We start from the raw sequence: 23,168 nt of genomic DNA, 5'->3' as shown, positions 1-23,168 counted from the left end.
TGTTCCTCCTGACTCCACATAAATTCTCGCCCCCCGCCAAAACTCTTGGCCTTTTCTTAAATACCAGCAGTCTCTGCCAGTTAACCCACTCACCACCCAGTACAAATGGGGGGTGCACAAAAATTGCAAACAGGGTGCTACAACGGGTGTAGCACCCTAATTTGCATATTTAAGCAGCCTTACGCCCAAAACAGCAGCCTTATGCTGCTCGCCAATTCATAGGCCCACATGAAAATTGCACCAGGCAGATCTTGCCCAAATCCCCCTGATTTTCAACTGCCCGTCGCCTGTTTTTAAGGCAGCTGGCAGTTGAAGAACACCCCCAATATTCTTACAAATGAAATTCAGAATATTTAACTACTTACTAATTTTGTTTTTTTTAAGGCTATAATATTGGTGAAAATGAATATTCTGCAAAAATATGGAAAATGTTGATGAGGGGTTCGATACAAAGTAAGTGCTCAAATGTTTTAAACTGCTGCATATTAATGAAACTGAAATTTGGATGAATACCATTTAGTGCAGTAATGTATTTTGACTTTAATTAACTGCAATCTCGTTCACTTCTTTTCTGAACTTACATCCAGCTTTGACTTCAGCCCACTGAAGTAGATGCAGCAATTCATTGTAACGGATGTAACAAGTCAGGTTCCCTTTCAATCGATTGAAACTAGGTATGATCACCGTTGGCACTCTGTCATTCAACACACTGTAATGGCTTCTTGAAATATCTTCCTCGTCCATTCGCCAGACTATGTCAGTCGGATCAACGCTGGAATCAAAATCACAGTCTTCATTTTTCAGCTGGCAAGAAGCTCTCAAAGGACGACCAAGGTGAAGAACTGGTGGATTCAATGTCATGTGACTGCAGTTTTTCCAGAACACATCGGCAGCTCCTGAAGATTAAAACAACGTATCGTTAGTGATCCCTACAGTCAGTCCACACACTTCTGTAAAATTAAAGCAGAATTAAAACATTATGAGATTTACTAATGATCAAGATTGCATATTTGTCACAGGAAGGCTTGTTTAAACAGATTAACTGGTTATTCTTCGCATGCCGTTTGAGAGACCGTGTGCAAAAATGGCGGCTGTCTTCACCTGCACAGCAACAGTGTGTGCATTTCAAAGTGATGATTGTATGTGAAGTGCTGTGGGACGTCCTGAGAGATGTGAAAAGGTGCTTAGACATGCAAGCTCTTTCTTTAGCACAGTTGAATCATAGCAAAAATCTTTGCAGGCACGAAGTATTGCTCATTTCGAGCAATAAGTGGCTGAAGTTGCCCCATTTGCCCCTTAATCATTCATCTGCATCAAGCATATCTCAAACATGAACAGTGCAAGTGTACTCAGCTATATGCAACTCAAAGAGAGTAACAATTGATTGATCAAAAACACCAGTCAACTCAGTGCACCAGTTAGTTACTCGTTTGTCCCAATTCCAATGAAGACTTTACCGGTATAAATCCGGTATAAGTCTCCAATATAAACCCACTACTTTAAACTATACCACTGCAAAACCACGGGTTTGTATCTATTTTACATCTGCACATCCTTAATAAAGACCAACAGCCAACTAAGCATCAGCCAGTACAAGCACAGGTTTTTATTTTGCATCATGATGTATAGTTGCTGATTCTGTGGTTCTGTCACCATCAAATAACTGGAAAGATTTTGAAAAGTAGACAAGGGCAAGGAACAGTTGCTCTTTTCTCTCTTCCCTACCCCATGTGTTTGTCTATAATTGAAACCCCTTTTATGGTTTTGGGTTCTTTTCCACAATTTTCTCATTGAACAGCTAGGCCAGTGGAATAGTCTGCTAACTATCTGAATTCTGTATCTTTATGCTTTCTGTCCCTGCAGAGAGTATAGTCATGGGGACTTAGAAATTATTCCAATTGTGGTAGTGCTACTGGATTATGCATAGGTTCATGCTATGGTCCGACACTGATGTTGGACAGTTGGAAAATATTACAGACAGATCAGAGACTTGATGGATTAAAACCATTAATCAAATTTATTTAGGAAATCAGGTGAAGTTTCAAAATACAGAGGATTAGATTACAAGACATATAGGTATTGTAACATTAAAGCTCTTGCTAGCTCTGCTTCTACAGTTAGAATGCTAACATTAATTGTTACATTTCATCAGTGTTGTCAGAAATTGTGAAATTTATGCTGTTTTATTTTAGTGCACTGTATATAAAATAATATTCTTCCAAAAAACAATTTAAAATAGATACAAGAAATAACTTCCATTTATATAGCCCCTTTAACATCCTCAGGACATCCCAAAGCATTTCACGACCAACAATCTATTTTTGAGTGAAGTCACGATTGTTTTACAAGCAAACATGGCAGCCATTTTGTATATAGCAAGGCCCCAGAAACAACAAATCAAAGAAATTATTTTTTTAGTGCAGGTTTAATACAATCCACAGTCATTTTCACATATCTCACTTAGCCAGTTTTAACATGAAGCCACAATTCAGCCTTGACATTACACAGTGATGAAATAAGAACATAAGAACATAAGAAATTGGAGCAGGAGTAGGCCAATCGGCCCCTCGAGCCTGCTCCGCCATTCAATAAGACCATGGCTGATCTGATCCCAACCACAAATCTAAAGAACACAAGAAGTAGGAGCAGGACCCGGCCACACAGCCCCTGGGCCCTCTGCGCCACCCACAGGGCCTTGACCGATCCGAACTCAGCTTCATGTCCAATTTCCTGCCCGCTCCCCATAACCCCTAATTCCCTTTACTTCTAGAAAACTGTCTATTTCTGTTTTAAATTTATCTAATGATGTAGCTTCCACAGCTTCCTGGGGCAGCAAATTCCACAGACCTACCACCCTCTGAGTGAAGAAGTTTCTCCTCATCTCAGTTTTGAAAGAGCAGCCCCTTATTCTAAGATTATGCCCCCTAGTTCTAGTTTCACCCATCTTTGGGAACATTCTTACTGCATCCACCTGATCAAGCCCCTTCACAATCTTATATGTTTCAATAAGATCGCCTCTCATTCTTCTGAACTCCAATGAGTAGAGTCCCAATCTACTCAACCTCTCCTCATATGTCCGCCCCCTCATCCCCGGGATTAACCGAGTGAACCTTCTTTGTACTGCCTCGAGAGCAAGTATGTCTTTTCTTAAGTATGGAGACCAAAACTGTATGCAGTATTCCAGGTGCGGTCTCACCAATACCTTATATAACTGCAGCAATACCTCCCTGTTTTTATATTCTATCCCCCGAGCAATAAAAGCCAACATTCCGTTGGCTTTCTTGATCACCTGCTGCACCTGCATACCAACTTTTTGATTTTCTTGCACTAGGACCCCCAGATCCCTTTGTACTGCAGTACTTTCCAGTCTCTCGCCATTAAGAAAATAACTTGCTCTCTGATTTTTCCTGCCAAAGTGCATAGCCTCACATTTTCCAATATTATATTGCATCTGCCAAATCTCCGCCCACTCACCCAGCCTGTCTATATCCCCTTGCAGGTTTTTTATGTCCTCCTCACTCTCTACTTTCCCTCCCATCTTTGTATCATCTGCAAATTTTGATATGTTGCACTCGGTCCCCTCCTCCAAATCGTTAATATAGATTGTAAAGAGTTGGGGACCCAGCACCGACCCCTGTGGAACACCACTGGTTACTGGTTGCCAGTCCGAAAATGAACCATTTATCCCAACTCTCTGCTTCCTGTTCGATAACCAATCCTCCACCCATGCCAGAATATTACCCCCAATCCCGTGATTTTTTATCTTAAGTAATAATCTTTTATGTGGCACCTTGTCGAATGCCTTCTGGAAGTCTAAATACACTATGTCCACTGGTTCCCCTTTATCCACCCTGTACGTTATATCCTCAAAGAACTCAAGCAAATTTGTCAGACATGACTTCCCCTTCATAAAGCCATGCTGACTTTGTCCTATTAAATTATGCTTATCTAAATGTTCCGTTACTGTCTCCTTAATAATAGACTCCAAAATTTTACCCACCACAGATGTTAAGCTAACTGGCCTATAATTTCTAGCCTTCTGCCTACTACCCTTTTTAAATAACGGTGTTACATTAGCAGTTTTCCAATCTGCCGGGACCTCTCCTGAGTCCAGGGAATTTTGGAAAACTATCACCAAAGCATCCACAATCCCTACTGCCACTTCCCTCAAGACCCTAGGATGGAAGCCATCAGGTCCAGGGGATTTATCCGCCTTGAGTCCCATTATTTTACTGAGTACCATCTCCTGAGTGATTTTAATCGTATTTAGCTCCTCCCCCCGTAGAGTCCCCTGTTTGTCCAGTGTTGGGATATTCTTAGTGTCCTCTACTGTAAAGACTGAAACAAAATATTTGTTCAGCATTTTTGCCATCTCCATGTTTCCCACCATTAATTTCCCGGTCTCATCCTCTAAGGGACCTACGTTTGCCTTAGCCACCCTTTTTCTTTTTATATAACTATAGAAACTCTTGCTATCTGTTTTTATATTTTTTGCTAATTTCTTTTCATAATCTAACTTCCCTTTCTTAATCAATCCTTTAGTTACTTTTTGCTGTCTTTTGAAGAATTCCCAATCTTCTATCCTCCCACTAAGTTTGGCTACCTTATATGTCCTTGTTTTTAGTCGGATACTATCCTTGATTTCTTTACTTAGCCACGGATGGCTGTCATTTCTTTTACACCCTTTTTTCCTCAGTGGAATATATTTATTTTGAAAGTTGTAAAATAACTCCCTAAATGAACACCACTGCTCATGTACCGTCTTACCCTTTAATCTATTTTCCCAGTCCACTTTAATCAATTCCGCTCTCATACCATCATAGTCTCCTTTATTCAAGCTCAGTACGCTTGTTTGAGAATCAACCTTCTCACCCTCTAATTGGATATGGAATTCAACCATGTTGTGGTCGCTCATTCCAAGGGGATCCTTAACTGGGACATTATTAATTAATCCTGACTCATTACACAGGACCAGGTCCAAGGTTGCCTGCCCCCTTGTAGGATCAGTTACATACTGCTCAAGAAATCCATCCCTGATGCACTCAATGAACTCGTCCTCAAGGCTGCTCTGCCCAATTTGATTTGTCCAGTTAATATGATAATTAAAATCCCCCATAATTATGGCTGTTCCCTTATTACATGCCCCGACTATTTCCTGATTAATACTTCTTCCAGCAGAGTTGCAACTATTAGGAGGCCTATATACTACGCCCACTAATATTTTTTTCCCCTTATTATTCCTTATCTCCACCCAAACTGTTTCATTATCTTGATGCTTTGTCCCAATATCATTTATCTGTATTACAGTGATTCCTTCCTTTATTAACATAGCCACCCCACCTCCCCTTCCTTCCTGCCTGTCCTTCCTGATTGTTAAATACCCTGGCATATTTAATTCCCAGTCGTTGTCACCCTGCAGCCATGTTTCTGTAATGGCCACAAGATCATACCCATACGTAGTTATTTGTGCCGTTAACTCGTCCATTTTGTTACGAATGCTACGTGCATTCAGATAAAGAACTTTCAAATCTGTTTTGTGACGCTTAGTTCCTGCTTTTTCCTTTTTTAACACTTTACCTATTACTCCATACCTTCTGTCCCTTCCTGTTACGCTTTCCTCTCTCTCCCTGCTCAGGTTCCCAACCCCCTGCCACTTTAGTTTAAACCCTCCCCAACAGCACTAGCAAACACTCCTCCTAGGACAGCGGTCCCGGCCCTGCCCAGGTGCAGACCGTCCGGTTTGTATTGGTCCCACCTCCCCCAGAACCGTTTCCAGTGTCCCAGGAATTTGAATCCCTCCCCCTTGCACCATTCCTCTAGCCACGTATTCATTTGAAATATCCTCCTATTTCTACTCTGACTAGCACGTGGCACTGGCAGCAATCCTGAGATTACTACCTTTGAGGTCCTATTTTTTAATTTACCTCCTAACTCCCTATATTCTGCTTTTAGGACCTCATCCCCTTTTTTACCTATATCGTTGGTGCCTATGTGCACCACGACAGCTGGCTGTTCGCCCTCCCCCTCCAAAATGTTCTGTAGCCGCTCCGAGACATCCTTGATCCTTGCACCAGGGAGGCAACACACCATCCTGGAGTCTCGGTTGCGGCCGCAGAAACGCCTGTCTATTCCCCTTACAATTGAGTCCCCTATCACTATAGCTCTTTCACTCTTTTTCCTCCCAGCCTGTGCAGCAGAGCTACCCGTGGTGCCAGGAAGTTGGCTGCTGCTGCCTTCCCCTGATAAGTCATCCCCCCCAACAGCATCCAAAGTGGCATATCTGTTTGAGAGGGGGATGGCCACAGGGGACCCCTGCACTACCTGCCTGCACCTCTTACTCTTCCTGGTGGTCACCCATTCACTTCCTGCCTGTATACCCTTTACCTGCGGTGTGACCAACTCGCTAAACGTGCTATCCACGAGTTTCTCTGCATCGCGGATGCTCCACAGTGAGTCCACCCGCAGCTCCAGCTCCGAGATACGATCGGTCAGTAGCTGCAGGTGGACACACTTCCCGCACACATGGTCGGCAGGGACACTGGTAGTGTCCATGACTTCCCACATCTTGCAGGAGGAGCATATCACGGGTGCGAGGTCTGCTGCCATGACTTGCCTTAGCTTAGTTACCCCTTTTAAATTACGTTGAAATTAGAAAATGTTAACTATACTAGGGACCTAGGTTCACTAAAAAAAAACACTATCTGCTATAAAACCTGCAGATCTTCCCTTTCTTATTACTTTACTTACAGTAAAATGGTAGAAATACTCACCTGAACCTACTCACCAATCAGCTGCCTCCCCTGTGCCGCGTCACTTTCTGACTGGTGACGTCACCCCGAACTGCCGCTGGTCTCAGAGTCTCGCTCTCAGAGCAAGTTCTGGTCTCGCTCTTTCCCGCCGCTCACCGACTGAACTCTCGCTCTCTCCGCGCTGTTTATATCCCCGCTCTGGTCTCGATCTCTCCCGCCGCTCACCGACTGAACTCTCGCTCTCTCCACGCTGTTTTTATCCCCGCTCTGGTCTCGCTCTCTCCCGCCGCTCACCGACTGAACTCTCGCTCTCTCCGCGCTGTTTATACCCCCGCTCTGGTCTCGCTCTCTCCCGCCGCTCACCGACTGAACTCTCGCTCTCTCCGCGCTGTTTATATCCCCGCTCTGGTCTCGCTCTCTCCCGCCGCTCACCGACTGGACTCTCGCTCTCTCCGCGCTGTTTATATCCCCGCTCTGGTCTCGCTCTCTCCCGCCGCTCACCGACTGAACTCTCGCTCTCTCCGCGCTGTTTATATCCCCGCTCTGGTCTCGCTCTCTCCCGCCGCTCACCGACTGAACTCTCGCTCTCTCCGCGCTGTTTTTATCCCCGCTCTGGTCTCGCTCTTTACCGCCGCTCACCGACTGAACTCTCGCTCTCTCCGCGCTATTTTTACCCCCGCTCTGGTCTCGCTCTCTCCCGCCGCTCACCGATATACATAGTTCCTAATTCTCAATTGAATGAATCCATTTGCAAAGACCCATCCTTTTAACATCTGCAAACACAAGAGCTGGCATTTACACTTAGCACTTCAGACTAACTAGTTCCCCAAAGAACAAAAGCCTTCCCTCAAATAAAGTAAACATGCGTCAGCTTAGCTCAGTTGGTGGTACCTTCACCTTCCAGTCAGGTAGACCTGTGTTCAAGTCCCACTTTGACCAGTATAGATATCTCTGGAGCACATTAATGAGTGCAGTGCACATTGGCAACTCCATACACCTGAGATCTTAGTGCTTCCTAATGTGGGCCACTGCTACCTGAAATGGATTGGTACCAGGGGCATCGAGGAGTGGATGATCAGCACCAGGGTTTAAAGCTTGATCATAATGACCCATTGAGTGGCGAAGACTTAAATTTAACTGCTTTTTCTAGCTGGAACCAATAAACATTTATTCATAAATACCAGCAAAGTAACAGTTTTAAAAGTATTTTAATTGACTTCAATTGAGTACCTGGATTATAATTATTCACATTAGCAGGAACTGAATTGTACAAAATAGTGTAGTTGAGTGAAGAATAACGACCGCAGCAACATAAGTGAGCAGTGCCAAATATCATCCACTATTTGTTCTGGTAAAAAGATTAAGACATTTCCGTACTTAAATTTATGGTTCCTGTGGTGATATCTGTTAAACAGTTAAATATTCGCACAGCTTTGTAAATTTTGTGACAGTTAAGAGATACTCCACCAACCTCATTATTGTAGCTTAAAAGAACATTAATAATACAATGCCTGCTGATTGATTTTGCAACATCTTCAGTTTGCTAAGACGTTCAGTAAACTAGAATGTGTTCATTGCCAACTGCTGCCTCATGTGTGCAGGCTGGATGACTCAGGCTTTGAGCGTGTGAATCAGGGAATAATAACGACCTGGGCAGGAGATGAAATATAAACACGCGTGTGGTTTTAAGGTGGTTTAGATCATTGAGTGCATGAGCAGTATTGTCACTTATGCAATTGTAACCACAGACTAGTTTCAGCCTCCTCTCCTCTCTTCATTAGCCAATACCACCAAACACATACAATTCAAAAATGTGCCAGTCTTGTACATACAAAAAATTATATTCCTGACTCTTGTTATCCCAAGCATTTTTACAGTGGTCACACTCTTCCGAAAATAGTTTGAGGATTGAGGGCAAAACTGTGGCAAATGGAATTCAATGTAGACAAATATGAGGTCATCCACTTTGGATCAAAAAAGGATAGAACAGGGTACTTTCTAAATGGTATAAAGTTAAAAACAGTGGATGTCCAAAGGGACTTAGGGGTTCAGGTACATAGATCATTGAATTGTCATGAACAGGTGCAGAAAATAATCAAGAAGGCAAATGGAATGCTGGCCTTTATATCTAGGGGACTGGAGTACAAGGGGGCAGAAGTTATGCTGCAGCTATACAAAACCCTGGTTCGACCGCACCTGGAGTACTGTGAGCAGTTCTGGGCACCGCATCTACAGAAGGACATATTGGCCTTGGAGGGAGTGCAGCGTAGGTTTACTAGAATGATACCCGGACTTCAAGGGTTAAGTTACGAGGAGAGATTACACAAATTGGGGTTGTATTCTCTAGAGTTTAGAAGGTTAAGGGGTGATCTGATCGAAGTTTATAAGATATTAAGGGGAACGGATAGGGTGGATAGAGAGAAACTATTTCCGCTGGTTGGGGATTCTAGGAGTAGGGGGCACAGTCTAAAAATTAGAGCCAGACCTTTCAGGAGTGAGATTAGAAAACATTTCTACACACAAAGGGTGGTAGAAGTTTGGAACTCTCTTCCGCAAACAGCAATTGATACTAGCTCAATTGCTAAATTTAAATATGAGATAGATAGGTTTTTGGCAACCAAAGGTATTAAGGGATATGGGCCAAAAGCAGGTATATGGAGCTAGATCACAGATCAGCCATGATCTTATCAAATGGCGGAGAAGGCACGAGGGGCTGAATGGCCCACTCCTGTTCCTATGTTCCTATTATGTTGATGCCTTGGAGGAGAACCTTGGCTTTGTATTAAGGGAAAGACAAAACCATTTCTTTGGCTATCAAAAGGTCAGAACCCTGATTCGGACTCAGTGATTGTTGTTTCTGTAGTTTAGTGAAAGGATAACAGAATAATTTGAGCAAACCAGATAATTCGTGAGCTTTGTCCCTCAATCAGCCTTTTATTTTTTTCAATTTTCTCCTCTGCTCTCATAAAGACATTGACTCCTGGTGAGTACAGTTCAATCCGACAGCCCTCAAATACCTCACCCAGCGGCAATATGTCGTGTGTGAAGTTTATAAGAGAGTAAATGGTATGAAGAGGTTTGATTCCGAAAATTACTTCAAACTGAATCGTGAGACTACCAACTGGGGACACAGGTAGGAACTAGTGAAAAAACAAATTTAAGAATGATGTCAGGAATCTCTTTCTGATACAAAGTGTGATCAACATTTGGTGTGGACTTCCAGGTGGAACAGAAAACCCTGGGATTATTTAAGAAGCAATAAGTTGCTGTAATATCCCACCATGTGAGGGAATCAAAAGCTCCGCCACAAACAGCCTCATTCCAATAGTCAGATAACCTGTTCTAAGGCCCCACGCTAAATTTCACATCTTTGAGTAAAGCTTCGCCCACAGCGAGAGGCTCACCCATTAAAACTGGATGCATGATGAGGCCTAGGACCTGGTCTGCTTGAATAGGCTTCTCAAAGGCTGCTTCTGTTGCAAGTAAAAATTCTTTTTTGCGTTTCCAAATATATTTCATCGCATTTTGTTCTGAGCATTGCTTGGCTTTGCTGGGTGATCCTGTATTTTTGCTCATTTCCTTTCAATATATTGCTTCATGAGGATAGATTTTGGGGCTTCCAAATATGCTGTCTGACTAAGATGAGGAAGAACGTGTGAGGGGCCAGCAGATGCAAGTGCAACAACATGAGGTACTTTGGCTATTTCCATCACTGTCCTGGGACCTGCATTTATAGACCCCTTCACATGTACCTAGACATATCAAAGGAGCCCTATCTTCACTTCACAAAACAGGCTGCTATAGAGTTGTATCATCTGATGCACCTGCAGACTACATTTGGATCAGGGATAGCTCTTTCCGTAGAAGTGAAGGTTACCACATCATTAAATTTTCATGCCACCGAATCCTTCCAAGTCACCTCAGGAAACATGTGCCACATCAGGTAGTCTGCAGTGCATACATGTATCAAGAATGACAAACACTATGTTTGCAAGGGTCAACATCTTTATCACATCTGCTGTGGAAAGGAGGCATCTACTGGAGAGCATGTACAGTTTTCACCAGATGGTGGAATTCCATTCAGTACAAAGTGTCAAAAATGGTACCCTTGTTGGTGCCAGGGCTCTTCATGTCATCCCATAGCCTTCCCGAATAGAAAGGGTTTGCACTCAATACTGTCCAGGTAGTAGCTGTCCAGAAACATCATTAAACAGTGACTGTTACCAGGAAGCAGCCATCTTCCCTCCATTATGTAGCAGTCCATGGTGTTCATATTATTTGAATGAGAAGCAACACTGGGTGGATGACTCCTATGAGAACAGGGTTATCCACTACTTCCATGGTTGATGACCTCTTAAGAGCAGAGAAGCACCTTGGGCTGAATGCCACAATTTCTGTTTGCCTTTCCTTGGCTGCCACCTCCATCATCAAGACAGTATGCCATCCAGTTTTGGCACAATGAAAGAATGTGAGTTGAAGAACAATGGCTGTGTACAATGCTTGAAATGGTACCTTCCAGAAAGTGCAACAGTTCCCAACTTAGGTTTGCACCATGATTGCTCAGCTCCATATGAAATGTATATAAAAGTGAAAAACTTCTTATCTTTGCCTTCCACCTGATGGCTCTAAATGAGAAAGGTTTGGTGTTAAGTATGAGGGACCAGGGTGCCCCAATTTATTTTCCTTAGGAACAGGAGTAGGCCATTTGGCCCCACGAGCCTGTTCCGCCATTCAATGAGATCATGGTTGATTTGTGACCTAACTCCATATACCCGCCGTAGCCCCATATCCCATGATACGTTTGGTTAACAAAATTCTATCAAGAACATAATATATGATATATATTAATGACTTGGGCTTGGATGTACAGGGCACAATTTCAAAATGTGCAGATGACAAAAAATTTGAAAGTGTAGTGAACAGTGAGGACGATAGTGATAGACTTCAGGAGGACAGAGACAGGGTGGTGGAATGGGGGGACACGTGGCAGATGAAATTTAATGCAGAGAAGTGCAAAGTGATACATTTTGGTATGGAGAACGAGGAGAGGCAGTATAAACTAAAGGGTACAATTCTAAAGGGGGTGCAGGAACAGAGAGACCCAAGGGTATATGTGCACAAATCGTTGAAGGTGGCAGGGCAGGTTGAGAAAGCAGTTAAAAAAGTATACAGGATCCTGGGCTTGTCGTCCAGTACTTCCCCGGAGCGGAGAAACTACGCCATGTTCTCCGCAGCCTTCAACATGTCATCAATGAGGACAAACACCTCGCTATGGCCATCCCCACACCTCCACTACTCGCCTTTAAACAGCCACCCAACCTCAAACAGACCATCGTTCGCAGCAAACTACCTAGCTTTCAAGAGAACAGCGTCCACGACGCCACACAACCCTGCCACGGTAACCTCTGCAAGACATGCCAGATCATCGACACAGATACCACCATCACACGAGATGACACCACCCACCAGGTGCATGGTTCATACTCCTGTGACTCAGCCAACGTTGTCTACCTCATACGTTGCAGGAAAGGATGCCCCAGAGCATGGTACATTGGCGAGACCATGCAGACGCTGCGACAACGGATGAACGGACACCGCGCAACAATCGCCAAACAGGAGGGTTCCCTCCCAGTCGGGGAACACTTCAGCAGTCATGGACATTCATCCACCGACCTTCGGGTAAGCGTACTCCAAGGCGGCCTTCGAGACACACGACAACGCAAAATCGTCGAGCAGAAATTGATAGCCAAGTTCCGCACCCATGAGGACGGCCTCAACCGGGATCTTGGGTTCATGTCACGCTACACGTTACCCCACCAGCGAACAAATGTTATCTGTTTTTAATATAATGGGTCATTTGCTGGCTCTCTCTGCCTTCCGGATGTTTCTGCCTCTCTCTGTGTTTTTTTTTCTCTGTTTTTTTTCCCTGTTTGTTTTTTTGTTGAATGTGTATTCGGAGGTTCTGCAGGTAACACCTCTCTGTCTGAACACGGTGATTGCCTTGGCAACGGGCAGTTGCAGGGGCAGTCTGTAAACACCATGTATTATTGTTCAATATGTATAAATGCGTAGGCTTCAAGGAGATCTTGAAACATTTGCCTGAGGAAGGAGAAAATCTCCGAAAGCTTGTGAATTTAAAATAAAATTGCTGGACTATAACTTGGTGTTGTAAAATTGTTTACAATTTATAAATAGAGGCATAGAGTACAAAAGCAAGGAGGTTATGACAAACCTTCATAAAACACTGTTTCAGCCACAACTGGAGTATTGTGTCCAATTCTGGGCACTGCACTTTAGGAAGGATGTGAAGGCCTTAGAGAGGGTACAGAAAAGATTTACTAGAATGGTTCCAGGGATGAGGGACTTCAGTTACGTGGATAGACTGGAGAAGCTGGGGTTGTTCCCCTTACAGCAGAGAAGGTTAAGAGGAGATTTGATAGAGGTGTACAAAATCATAAGGGGTCTAGACAGAGTAGATAGAGAGAAACTCTTCCCATTGGTGGAAGGATCAAGAACCAGGGGACACAGATTTAAGGTGACTGGCAAAAGAACCAAAGGTGACATGAGGAAAAACTTCTTTACACAGTGAGTGCTTATGATCTGGAATGCACTGCCTGAAAGGGTGGTGGAGGCAGATTCAATCATGGCTTTCAAAAGGGAATTGGATAAGTACTTGAAGGGAAAAAATCTGCAGAGCTACGGAGAAAGGGCGGGGGAGTGGGACTCACTGGATTGCTCTTGCAGAGACCCAGCACGGGCTCGACGGGCCGAATGGCCTCCTTCTATGCTGTAACCATTCTATGATTCTATTCTCGGATTTAAAATTAACAATTGAGCTAGCATCAACTGCCATTTGCGGAAGAGAGTTCCAAATTTCTACCCCCCTCTTTGGGTGTAGAAGTGTTTCCTAACTTCACTCCTGAAAGTCCTGGCTCTAATTTTTAGGCTATGTCCCCTAGTCGTAGACTCCACAACCAGCAGAAATAGTTTCTCTCTATCTACCCTATCAGTTCCCCTTAATAACTTGAAAACTTCTATCAAATCACCCCTTAATCTTATAAATTCCAGGGAATACTACCCTAGTTTGTGTACTCTCTCCTCGTAATTCAACCCTTGGAATCCAGGTATCGTTCTAGTAAATCTATGCTGCACTCCCTCCATAGCTAATATATCCTTCCTATGGTGCGGTACCCAGAAATGCACACAGTACTCCAGGTGCGGTCTAACTAGGGCTTTGTATAGCTGTAGCATAACTTCTACCCCCTTGTATTCTAGTCCTCTAGATATAAAGGCCAGCTTTCCATTAGCATTTTTCATTATTTTCTGTACCTGTCCACGACATTTTAACAATCTATGTACATGGACCTCCATGTCTTTTTGGACCTCCACTGTTTTGAGCTTTTTACCATTTAGAAAGTACTCTGATCTATCCTTTTTAGGTCCAAAGTGGATGACCTCCCACTTGCCACAGTTTTGCCCATTCACTTAATCTATTAATATCTCTGTAATTTTATGCTTCCATCTACACTGCTTACAATGCTGCCTATCTTTTTTGTGTCAAAAGCAAACTTGGATATGAGGCTCTCTATCCTGTCATCTAAGTCATTAATAAATACAGTGAATAGTTGAGGCCCCAACACAGATCCCTGTGGAACACCACTAGTCACATCCTGCCAATCTGAGTACCTGCCCATTATCCCTACTCTGTGTCCTGCCACTCAGCTAATTTCCTAACCAGGTCAATAATTTTCCTTCATGTCAATCAACTGGTACTTCCTTCATATCCATATTTGTTCCCTTGAATCTTATGCGCCCAGTATTAACTTTTGATTTTGCATGTGTTTTAAACAATAGGCAAGAGTATGTTTCAAAGAAGTAAAACATTTTGTAGTTAATGCCTTATAATAAACTCATAGATATGTGTTGTTATTTTATATACTAGTTTATCTCCTGTGGCATTATACACAGGGAGTCAAAACCAAATGTAGTCTTCAAGTGAAGCAGGGTTAGAGGGTGGCGGATAACTGGACAGAACACACAGATGTAATTCAATCCCCATTTTAAAGTCAAACATTCCTGCCTTATTTTTATATTCCCATTAAAAAATTCCTACATAGTTTCCATATTTATAATGGAAACTGCCTATGTAAAGTTGTCACCTATAATTACATCCTCATATAATGGTGGTGCTGCAGGTGTGTAACAAGTTTACCTTGGCAGTTTCCATTATAAACGTGGACATAAGAATTTATAATGGAAAAAGTTGACAGGAAATGTGCACGGATGCAAAGTTTTTAACGTCTGACTGATAGATATGTAGTGGAATTTCTGTATCTGAGTACGCCTTGTAACACACTCACAAGTGTCAATTATTCCATACATCTAATGCATTTTCTCTATCAGAGTATACTGGCGCTACCTTTTTCTCACAGTAGCAACAATTCTATAATTTAGTTGTAAACGCCTCACATTTAAAATTCTCATCCTCATGTTTAAATCCCTGCATGGTCTTTCCCCCAGAACTCTTCGTTCCTTCGACTCTGGCACCTTGTGCCCCCTTCACCCCACGCTCTGGAATTTCATTCCTAAACCCCTCCAGCTCCTTTATGACTCTCCTTAACACCCATTTCTTTGTCCAGGCTTATTGTCACCCTTCCTAATTTCTCCGTCTTTGGCTCGATGTCCATTTTTGTCTGATGACACCTCCATGAAGCTGCTTGGGATTTTATTTTAAAAAGGCACTATATAAAAGTTGTTTTCATAAATTTCAAAATCAGATGTCTTTGCTGCCACAATAATGATTTCACTGTATTTCTAACATGACTCAAAATGGCAACTCGTTAATAGATTTTATTTCAGTTCTAGATCCTAACTTTTAGACAATTGTTCAGAACCCAAAAAACTCTGGGTCTTACCTGCACCAATGAGGAGAACCAGCCGAAACCAGATCTCCAGTTTTGAGAAGCACACATCGGCTGCCATGCTTGTTACTGTTCTCACAAATCTAAAAATAACAGCAATAATAACAACATGCTAATTAAAATAATATGCAAAATGGTTTAGTGAAATAATTTACCATAGCAGATTAGCATTGTAACAATATAAAAAGTTTTGAGAACTTGCTTTCATGTTTAATTGAAACAGCACAATCTCCGTGTGATCCAGTGCTTGAGTATATCATATTAAAGTGATTACCATGGAAATATTTAGTAATTGCAGTTTTAGCACAGCCTTGCTGCATGTAAGCAATTAGTACAGGCACCAAGGACCTTCTTTGGAAATAGAATCTACACACACTCACCATTATCCCAAGTAATTTGCTAGTTTACCATCCCATACTTTGCTTTCGCGGCAGTAGGTAAACGGTACCTGGTTAAATGAACATCACCGCAAAGTTACCGCAAACCAAAAACTTGGGTGTTACTCCAATAGGTATGCAAATTATCATAGCTGTTGTTAATTAATGCAGATACGTAAATAAAAATAAAAAGAGGGTGAATTTCTGCCATTTCTCCAGGGCTTCTGCAACTAATTCCGCCGAAGTTACGGTGGACGAACGGGAGAACCATCGCAGAGTGAACAACCTCAAAATGACTTACACTGTTGTTGCATCTTTAATAAAAGTGTTGCATCAGCCAGTGGCTTCTAGAGGAAGATATACTTTTCCTTCATCTCCTCATTTGGATTCCTGTTGGTGCAGGTATTGGTGTAAAACAGGTGTAAGCAGCTGAACTACCTGGAAAATTCTATGCTGCCTTTAAAAAGGCAGTTCAGCCTGCACTGGAAGACAGACAAGTAAGAGAGCAACAGTGCTTGGCTCTTTCACTTCACTCTCTGATATCGTCACTGTATGTCTTAGCAATATTTTTATTACACCTGTACAGAATTATGAACACTCAAGGAGCCAATTCCCTCGTCTCCAGGACTGCGGAACAATGCCCCAAAAAGTTCCACAGCCTCACCAGGACAGGCAAGGTAACATACTGTACACCTCTCCATCTTCTTCCAAGTTCACCCTGGACACCAGCGCACTCTTCACCCTCTTACAGAAACACTTTCACAACTAACCCTTCACAGTGCTCTTTGGTTAAGGGGGCTCCAACTTGGCACCTTGATTTATGGCTACCCTCACAGCACTTACTTACACTAAAACCCATGCCTCCATTTTAACAGCCTCATATCTCCACATCTCTTACTTCACCTCTCCCATTCCACTTGGCTCACACTCCTCAACTGCTAGCCTTAGACTCGTTCATTCTATTTTATTGCTGGACAAATAGGCACACAATGCCCACCACAGCCAGGCCATGAGGGGCGTCCATGCCTTTAAACTCCTCACCCCTTTCGAGGACAAGGCCCTGGAACTCGTGGGGAGATGCTAAGCTCTTGCTGTAAGAGATGGCAAGATGGGCGGCCTTTTGCCGGCACCAATTTACCTTGTGAGCACCGACACCATCACCCTGGTAATCCTATGAAGCACCACATGGACACAACCATCCACCCCCTTCTCTGTCTCCTTAATCCCAAGGGAGTGATGCTTACCTATTCTTAGCTTCTAGCCTCCTTTCCTGCAGATCCACCACAGCAACAGGCGACACGGGAGGAGGAAGATAACGATGGTGGTGGTGAGGAAGATGACGAAGATCAAGCCACCCAGCAGCCACATGACACTGCCACCTCTCAGGGCAATAGTACATGCCAGGCCTCCCCCTCGTAGCACTCCGCCAGTGGAACGTGGGAAGCGACAACAAGCTAAGGAGCAAGCTGATATGAGACGAGGGCCACCTCAGTTCCGTGAGCCTTCTGTACAGCATGAGCAGACGGCCACCTCCTAGGACCCTGGCCCTCCGGTGGCAGCTAGCACGAGAATGGATGCCCACAGGGAATGCCATTCCTGCTCCAGAGAGGCCCTGACTGTGGGCTGTGGGTGGTGAGTGAGGGTCTAAAAATCTGCCGCTGGTCCGACTCCGTGAGGTGTAGTCAGATGCAAGCGAGGTGGTCTGTAGACAGAATGGCAGAAGAAAAACTGCTTTAAGAATCATCGCCACCAGGAGGAATCTGAATTGAAAGATTATCAGCCTCTTCTGTTTCAGGAACTCCTCACTTCTACCTTGAGCAGCTGATCCCGAAAGCAGCTGGGCCTCACTTGAACCGTGTGTTCCGTTACCCGGCTCAAATCCGGGAAACTCGGAGATGCTTCGCCACCTGACGCTCACTCTGACACATGCAAATGAGGGAGTGGGCAGTGGGAGCCCCAGGAAATCCGGGGAAAGTCGTCTGAAAGCAGTAGTCAGATGGAACTGGCATAATAATCGAAGTTACGGCAGTCGATTGGGAGTACCCCGAAGGGAGTTCCTGGCGAAAGAGTCAAATCTAAATCTTGCACGATATTCATTTTGATGAGTAGTCTATCATAAGGCCTGTAAGAAGTACTGACACTGTTCTACAAAACACATTGCTCCCACACGAGAGATTTGAGAACAAATATATATTGTACAGGTGAATTCTACTTTCTGTTCAGGTTTTTTTTAATATATGACACCAATTTTCTTGTCTTTTTTCCTGTAGGCATTGCTGGAGTACAAAGAAAGACTTGCATTTTTATAGCGCCTTTCAAGACCTCAGGACGTCCCAAAGTGCTTTACAGCTAATGAAGTACGTTTGAAGTGTAGTGACTGTTGTAATGTAGGAAATGTGGCAGCCAATTTGTGCAGAGCAAGGTCCCGCAGACAGCAATGTGATAATGACCAGATAATCTGTTTTAGGTGTTGAATGAGGGATAAATATGCAGTTTTTCTTAAAAGTGCCATGGGATCTTTTACGTCCACCTGAGAGGGCAGACGGTTTAATGTCTCATCCGAAGGACGGCACCTCCGACAGTGCAGCGCTCCCTCAGTAATGAGTACAGTACCATTGGCACCATTTGCCTCCTGGTACCTCATCTAAGGGACCATTATTCATGAGTAAACCTTCTCAGCGATTGTCCTCACCCAACATCTACATACCTAGCGAATGAATCTTCGACAGACTGTTCCGTTTGAATTCAGCTACTTACTGGATAAACTCACTGAGCCATCACAGGAGTCCTCCATTCAGGTTATGAACTTCAGTTTGGGTGTAGTATTAGTGTACAAATTATTTCTGCCTCAGCATTTCAGCGCTATTTAATGACATTAATTAAATCACTTTGCAGCTGACCTTAATATTACCAACGCACGTCAAACAATAGAAGCAACTTCACCAAGCATACATATCCTGGGACTAGGAGATTAAAATACCAGTAGATTTAAGAAGCCAGTTACTTTGCTACATATTTATTGGATCCACTTTAGTTTCTTCGAGTGAAAGGGAAGCTAGATGTAAAAGTAAACAGTGAGAGATACATTATGTACTGAGTGGTAGGAAGATTTCAGGATATATTGACCACTGCGTATAGTCAAACTGTTATTCTAAATTAGTGACAGTATTAGAATCACAATCACTAGCACAGCCTTAGGAACTATTGGTTGCTCTGGTTCTATGCTGCCAACTCTTTAGTCTCCAGCTAGCTAAAGCTCTGAAATCAGTTAATCCACCATGCTTAGGTATTATTTGTTGAATTTCTGATTCTTGGCCAAGAATATTGGTGGCTGTAGAAGCTCAGCAAGTCAGGCAGCATCTTTAGAGAAAGAAACAGAGTTAACGATTCAGGTCGAAGACCTTCCGTCAGAACTGGAAGATATTAAAAGAGTTAAAGTTTTTGAGCAAGTACAGAGCCAGGGAAAGGAGGGGAGGGAGGGGAGGGGAGAAAAGGGTAGGTCTGTGATAAGGTAGAAGGGGCATGAGTGATGACAAAAGGGATGATGGTGCAAGGCAAGGAAGGTGGTAATAGGACAGGTTAAGAAACAAAAGATTGATCAGGAGTAGCTGTAAATGGTAGCAGCAGAACCATTACCAGCACTAGCTGACTGAAAAAATGGAAGCAATGATTGTGATCTGAAGTTATTGAAATCAATGTTGAGTGTGGAAGGTTGTAAAGTGCCTAAACGAAAGATGAGGTGCCGTTCCTCGAGCTTACGTTGAGCTTCATTGGAACAGTGTAAGAGGCCAAGGACAGAGAGGTCAGAGAAGGAGTGGGAAGGGGAATTAAAATGGCAAGCGACCAGCAGATCGGGGTCACACTTGCAGACAAAGCGGAGGTCTTCAGCAAAGCGATCACCCAGTCTGCATTTGATCTCCCCAATGTAGAGTAGACCGCATTATATGCAGCGGACACAGTATACTAAATTGAAAGAAGTACAAGTAAACCGCTGTTTCACCTGGAAGGAGTGTTTGGGGCCCTGGACGGTGGGAAGGGGGGAAGTGAAAGGGCAGGTGTTGCATCTCCTGCACTTGCACGGGAAGGTGCCATACGGAGGACAGTGGGTGTTGTGGGTGATGGAAGAGTGGACCAGGGTGTCGCGGAGGGAGCAGTCCCTTCAGAATGCTGAAAGGGGAGGGGAGGGGAAGATGTGTTTGGTGGTGGGATCGCGCTTTATTTCAGATTTCCAGCATCTGCAGTATTTTGCTTTTGACATTGGTGGCTGTGTTCTCTTTCTAGCAAAAGCAGACTCAGCAAGATTCCTGAAACTCTTCTGGCTTAATTACAAAACTTGATTTGATTCAATGAACACACGTAAATGGACAAGGGTGTGTTCAGCTTCTGGATTTTGACAATCGTCCTTGTAGTAGTGGTTTATGAATGCCACGTGAACCCTGCAACATGGTACAATCTTGTAAACCAGTGTTACGTCTTACACACAGACACACATGAGCAAAAGGACAGAAAGGTTTGTCTCACCATCATTAATTAGTATAGTTCACATATTGGAATTTCAGATTTCAATGGAGCTGAAAATCCCCTCCTTCGAGCGCACTCAGAGCTACAGTTAGGCCAAGATTTTTTAAAAATTATTCGTTCATGGGATGTGGGCATCGCTGGCAAGGCCAGCATTTATTGCCCAACCATAATTGCCCTTGAGAATTCTAAACAGGCCACATCCTGGCCTTCCCCCAAAGTTTCTGCTGGGCCTTTTTGGAGTGGAGTCTCTGCCTGCAAGGTCAGCAGCGTAGCAGAGGGCATGGCCAAAAGGCTGGGAACTTCTGTGACCCTATCCCGGAACAGAGCATTAGTCATGCCAGCTGCTAGACTAGCAGATGTGGGGCCCACCTGGGGGTCCAGGCCTGCATCATGGGCTAGACCCCTGATGATTGAGTAATTTTTTTCCAAGACACTTCAGCCCCTTACAAGGGTGGGGGTGGGGGCATTTTTGAGTTCTTCCTGGATGAGGAAAGAGGAGGGGAGGGAAAGAGAGGAAATTCCTGACACCCTCCTGCTGGGATTCCTGGTCTCTCCACCATGGCGGCCACCTAAAAAGTGCTCTTAGTGGCGCAGGCGTCCGCCATTATTATTATGAGAGCACCTTCCTCCTAATCCCACAGACTTAGTAGGGCTCACTGCTGAATGTCGCCAGTGAGTGCATCCTGGTATTTATGGTGGAATCAAAGGCCTGCAGGTTTTTGGCCTGAATGTTTTTTACATTTTGTACAGGATTTAGCATTCATCTAAGCAATGTCTTCTCTAGAAAGGAAAAGTCTGTGGGGTGACGTGATAGAGGTCTTTAAGATTATGAAAAGGCAGACATTGAGATGATGATTCCAATTGTGGGGAGACCAGAACTAGGGGTCATAAATATAAGATAGTCACTAATAAATCCAAAAGGAATTCAGGAGAAACTTCTTTACCCAGAGAGTGGTTAGAGTGTGGAACTCGCTGCCACAAGGAGTAGTTGAGGTGACTAGCATAGATGCATTTAAGGGGAAGCTAGATAAGCACATGAAGGAGAAAGGAATATGTTGATGGGTTAGATGAAGAAGGGTGGGAGGAAGCTCGTGTGGAGCATAAACACCAGCATAGACCTGTTGGGCCGAATGGCCTGTTTCTGTTCTGTACATTCTATGTAATGTAATTCTATGTAACAATGTTGATTCCTGACTGAATTTATACGATATCATTATCTTGCAGTTTAACAGCCATGCACATGATGTTTTACGTAAAGTATAAACTTTAACCTCATTCGAAAGTTCTCGTAATTTTTCTTGGACCAGCAGGAAAACTATTTTGGGGTAAATTTCATTCATTGAATTTTCTAATTTTCAAACAGGACCAAAAATTTTTTTTTTCAGCCCCACTCTGAGGTGGTGAATCATGCTGGAGCACAATTCCACAGCCCCCCTCCCATGCCTCAGCCAAGTGGTCATTCTCCATGTGCCAACATGGCTCTCGGTGTTATCAGCTGGCATCCGCACGCCCATACAAAGGTTGTTGGACAGCAATCAGGAGCAGAAGCTATTTTTCTTCTCTCCTAATCCCTGGATGTTAAGGCCAACCTTAACCTGAAATAACAGAATCAAAGAAATTAAAATCCAGAAGGGGCCCATCGTGCTTGTCCAGGTGCTAGCTTTTTAAAATGGAACAATCTATTTTAATGCCATTTCACTGCATCTCCTTGTACTGTTTTATATTCTTTTTCAAATATTTATCCAATTCCCTTTTAAATGATCCCAGTGGATAGTCTAACAGGACAGAGTTTGAACCTGGAGCCATCCTGGCTTATGATTTGATGGGATATCACATGGTCCTTTTATCTGCTGGACCACTAATAGCAGTGGTCAGAAATGACAAAACCAAAGGGTTTAATACATTTTCCAGTATCAACAAAGGGGAAATAGGATTGCACAGTGATACTTCATGAGTGCTAAAAGTGGAAAAGAGTGGTTTCAAACCTAGGTCAAATATATTAATGTAGGTAGAAGGATAGAAAGATAGGTGGGACATAATCCCAAAGCTAGAGGAGGAAAATCAAGAAGCATTTTTTCACACAATGGGTAGTAGATACCTGGAATTCTCTCCCCCAAAAGGCTGTGGATGCTCGATAGATTTTTGTTAGGTAAGGGTATCAAGGGATATAGAGCTAAGGTGGGTAAATGCAGTTGAGGTATGGATCAGTCATGATCTAATTGAATGGCAGAGCAGGGTCGAGGGGCTGAATAGCCTACTCCTGCTCCTGGAGCTCTAAAAACAGAACTAAACCAACACTCCTATTAAACAGCAAATATAATAATCCTAATATTTGACAACAAGGCTTTATTTGCACTCTAGAAACTGAAATATTTCCTCGAAAAACTGCTATAATAAAATTTTTATGTACAAATGTTATACTCAGTGGTAGCATTATCTAGAGTTAAGGAGTAATGCATGCTTCATTTTGTTGAACAGCTCTTACAAAATTTGCATATGGAATAACCCAGTACTCATTATTTGCGAGGAAAAGCTGCATCTGGGAAATTAAAAGTTGATGTCAATGTTGGAAATGTTTTAACAACATAAGTAATCATAAA

At 43.4% G+C, this 23,168-nt stretch overlaps 1 protein-coding gene across 1 annotated transcript in view; it reads right to left on the bottom strand.

Moving 5' to 3' along the window:
• LOC137299690 (interleukin-6 receptor subunit beta-like) overlaps nt 1–17,205 on the bottom strand; it is a 51,685-nt gene extending 34,480 nt beyond the window's left edge. The window contains exons 1-3 of the mRNA XM_067968629.1: nt 17,186–17,205; nt 15,665–15,753; nt 582–896 (exon numbers count right to left, since the gene is read on the bottom strand). Of these exons, the coding sequence (XP_067824730.1) occupies nt 582–896; nt 15,665–15,753; nt 17,186–17,205 (424 nt within the window). The remainder of the gene's footprint in view (nt 1–581; nt 897–15,664; nt 15,754–17,185) is intronic.
• Between the last annotated feature and the right edge of the window lie 5,963 nt (nt 17,206–23,168).

The sequence above is a fragment of the Heptranchias perlo genome, chromosome 29 (assembly GCF_035084215.1).
Source record: "Heptranchias perlo isolate sHepPer1 chromosome 29, sHepPer1.hap1, whole genome shotgun sequence".
NCBI classification, from domain to species: Eukaryota; Metazoa; Chordata; class Chondrichthyes; order Hexanchiformes; family Hexanchidae; genus Heptranchias; species Heptranchias perlo.
Note: the sequence above shows the minus strand (reverse complement) of the source record. Positions and strands in the feature narration are given on the sequence as shown.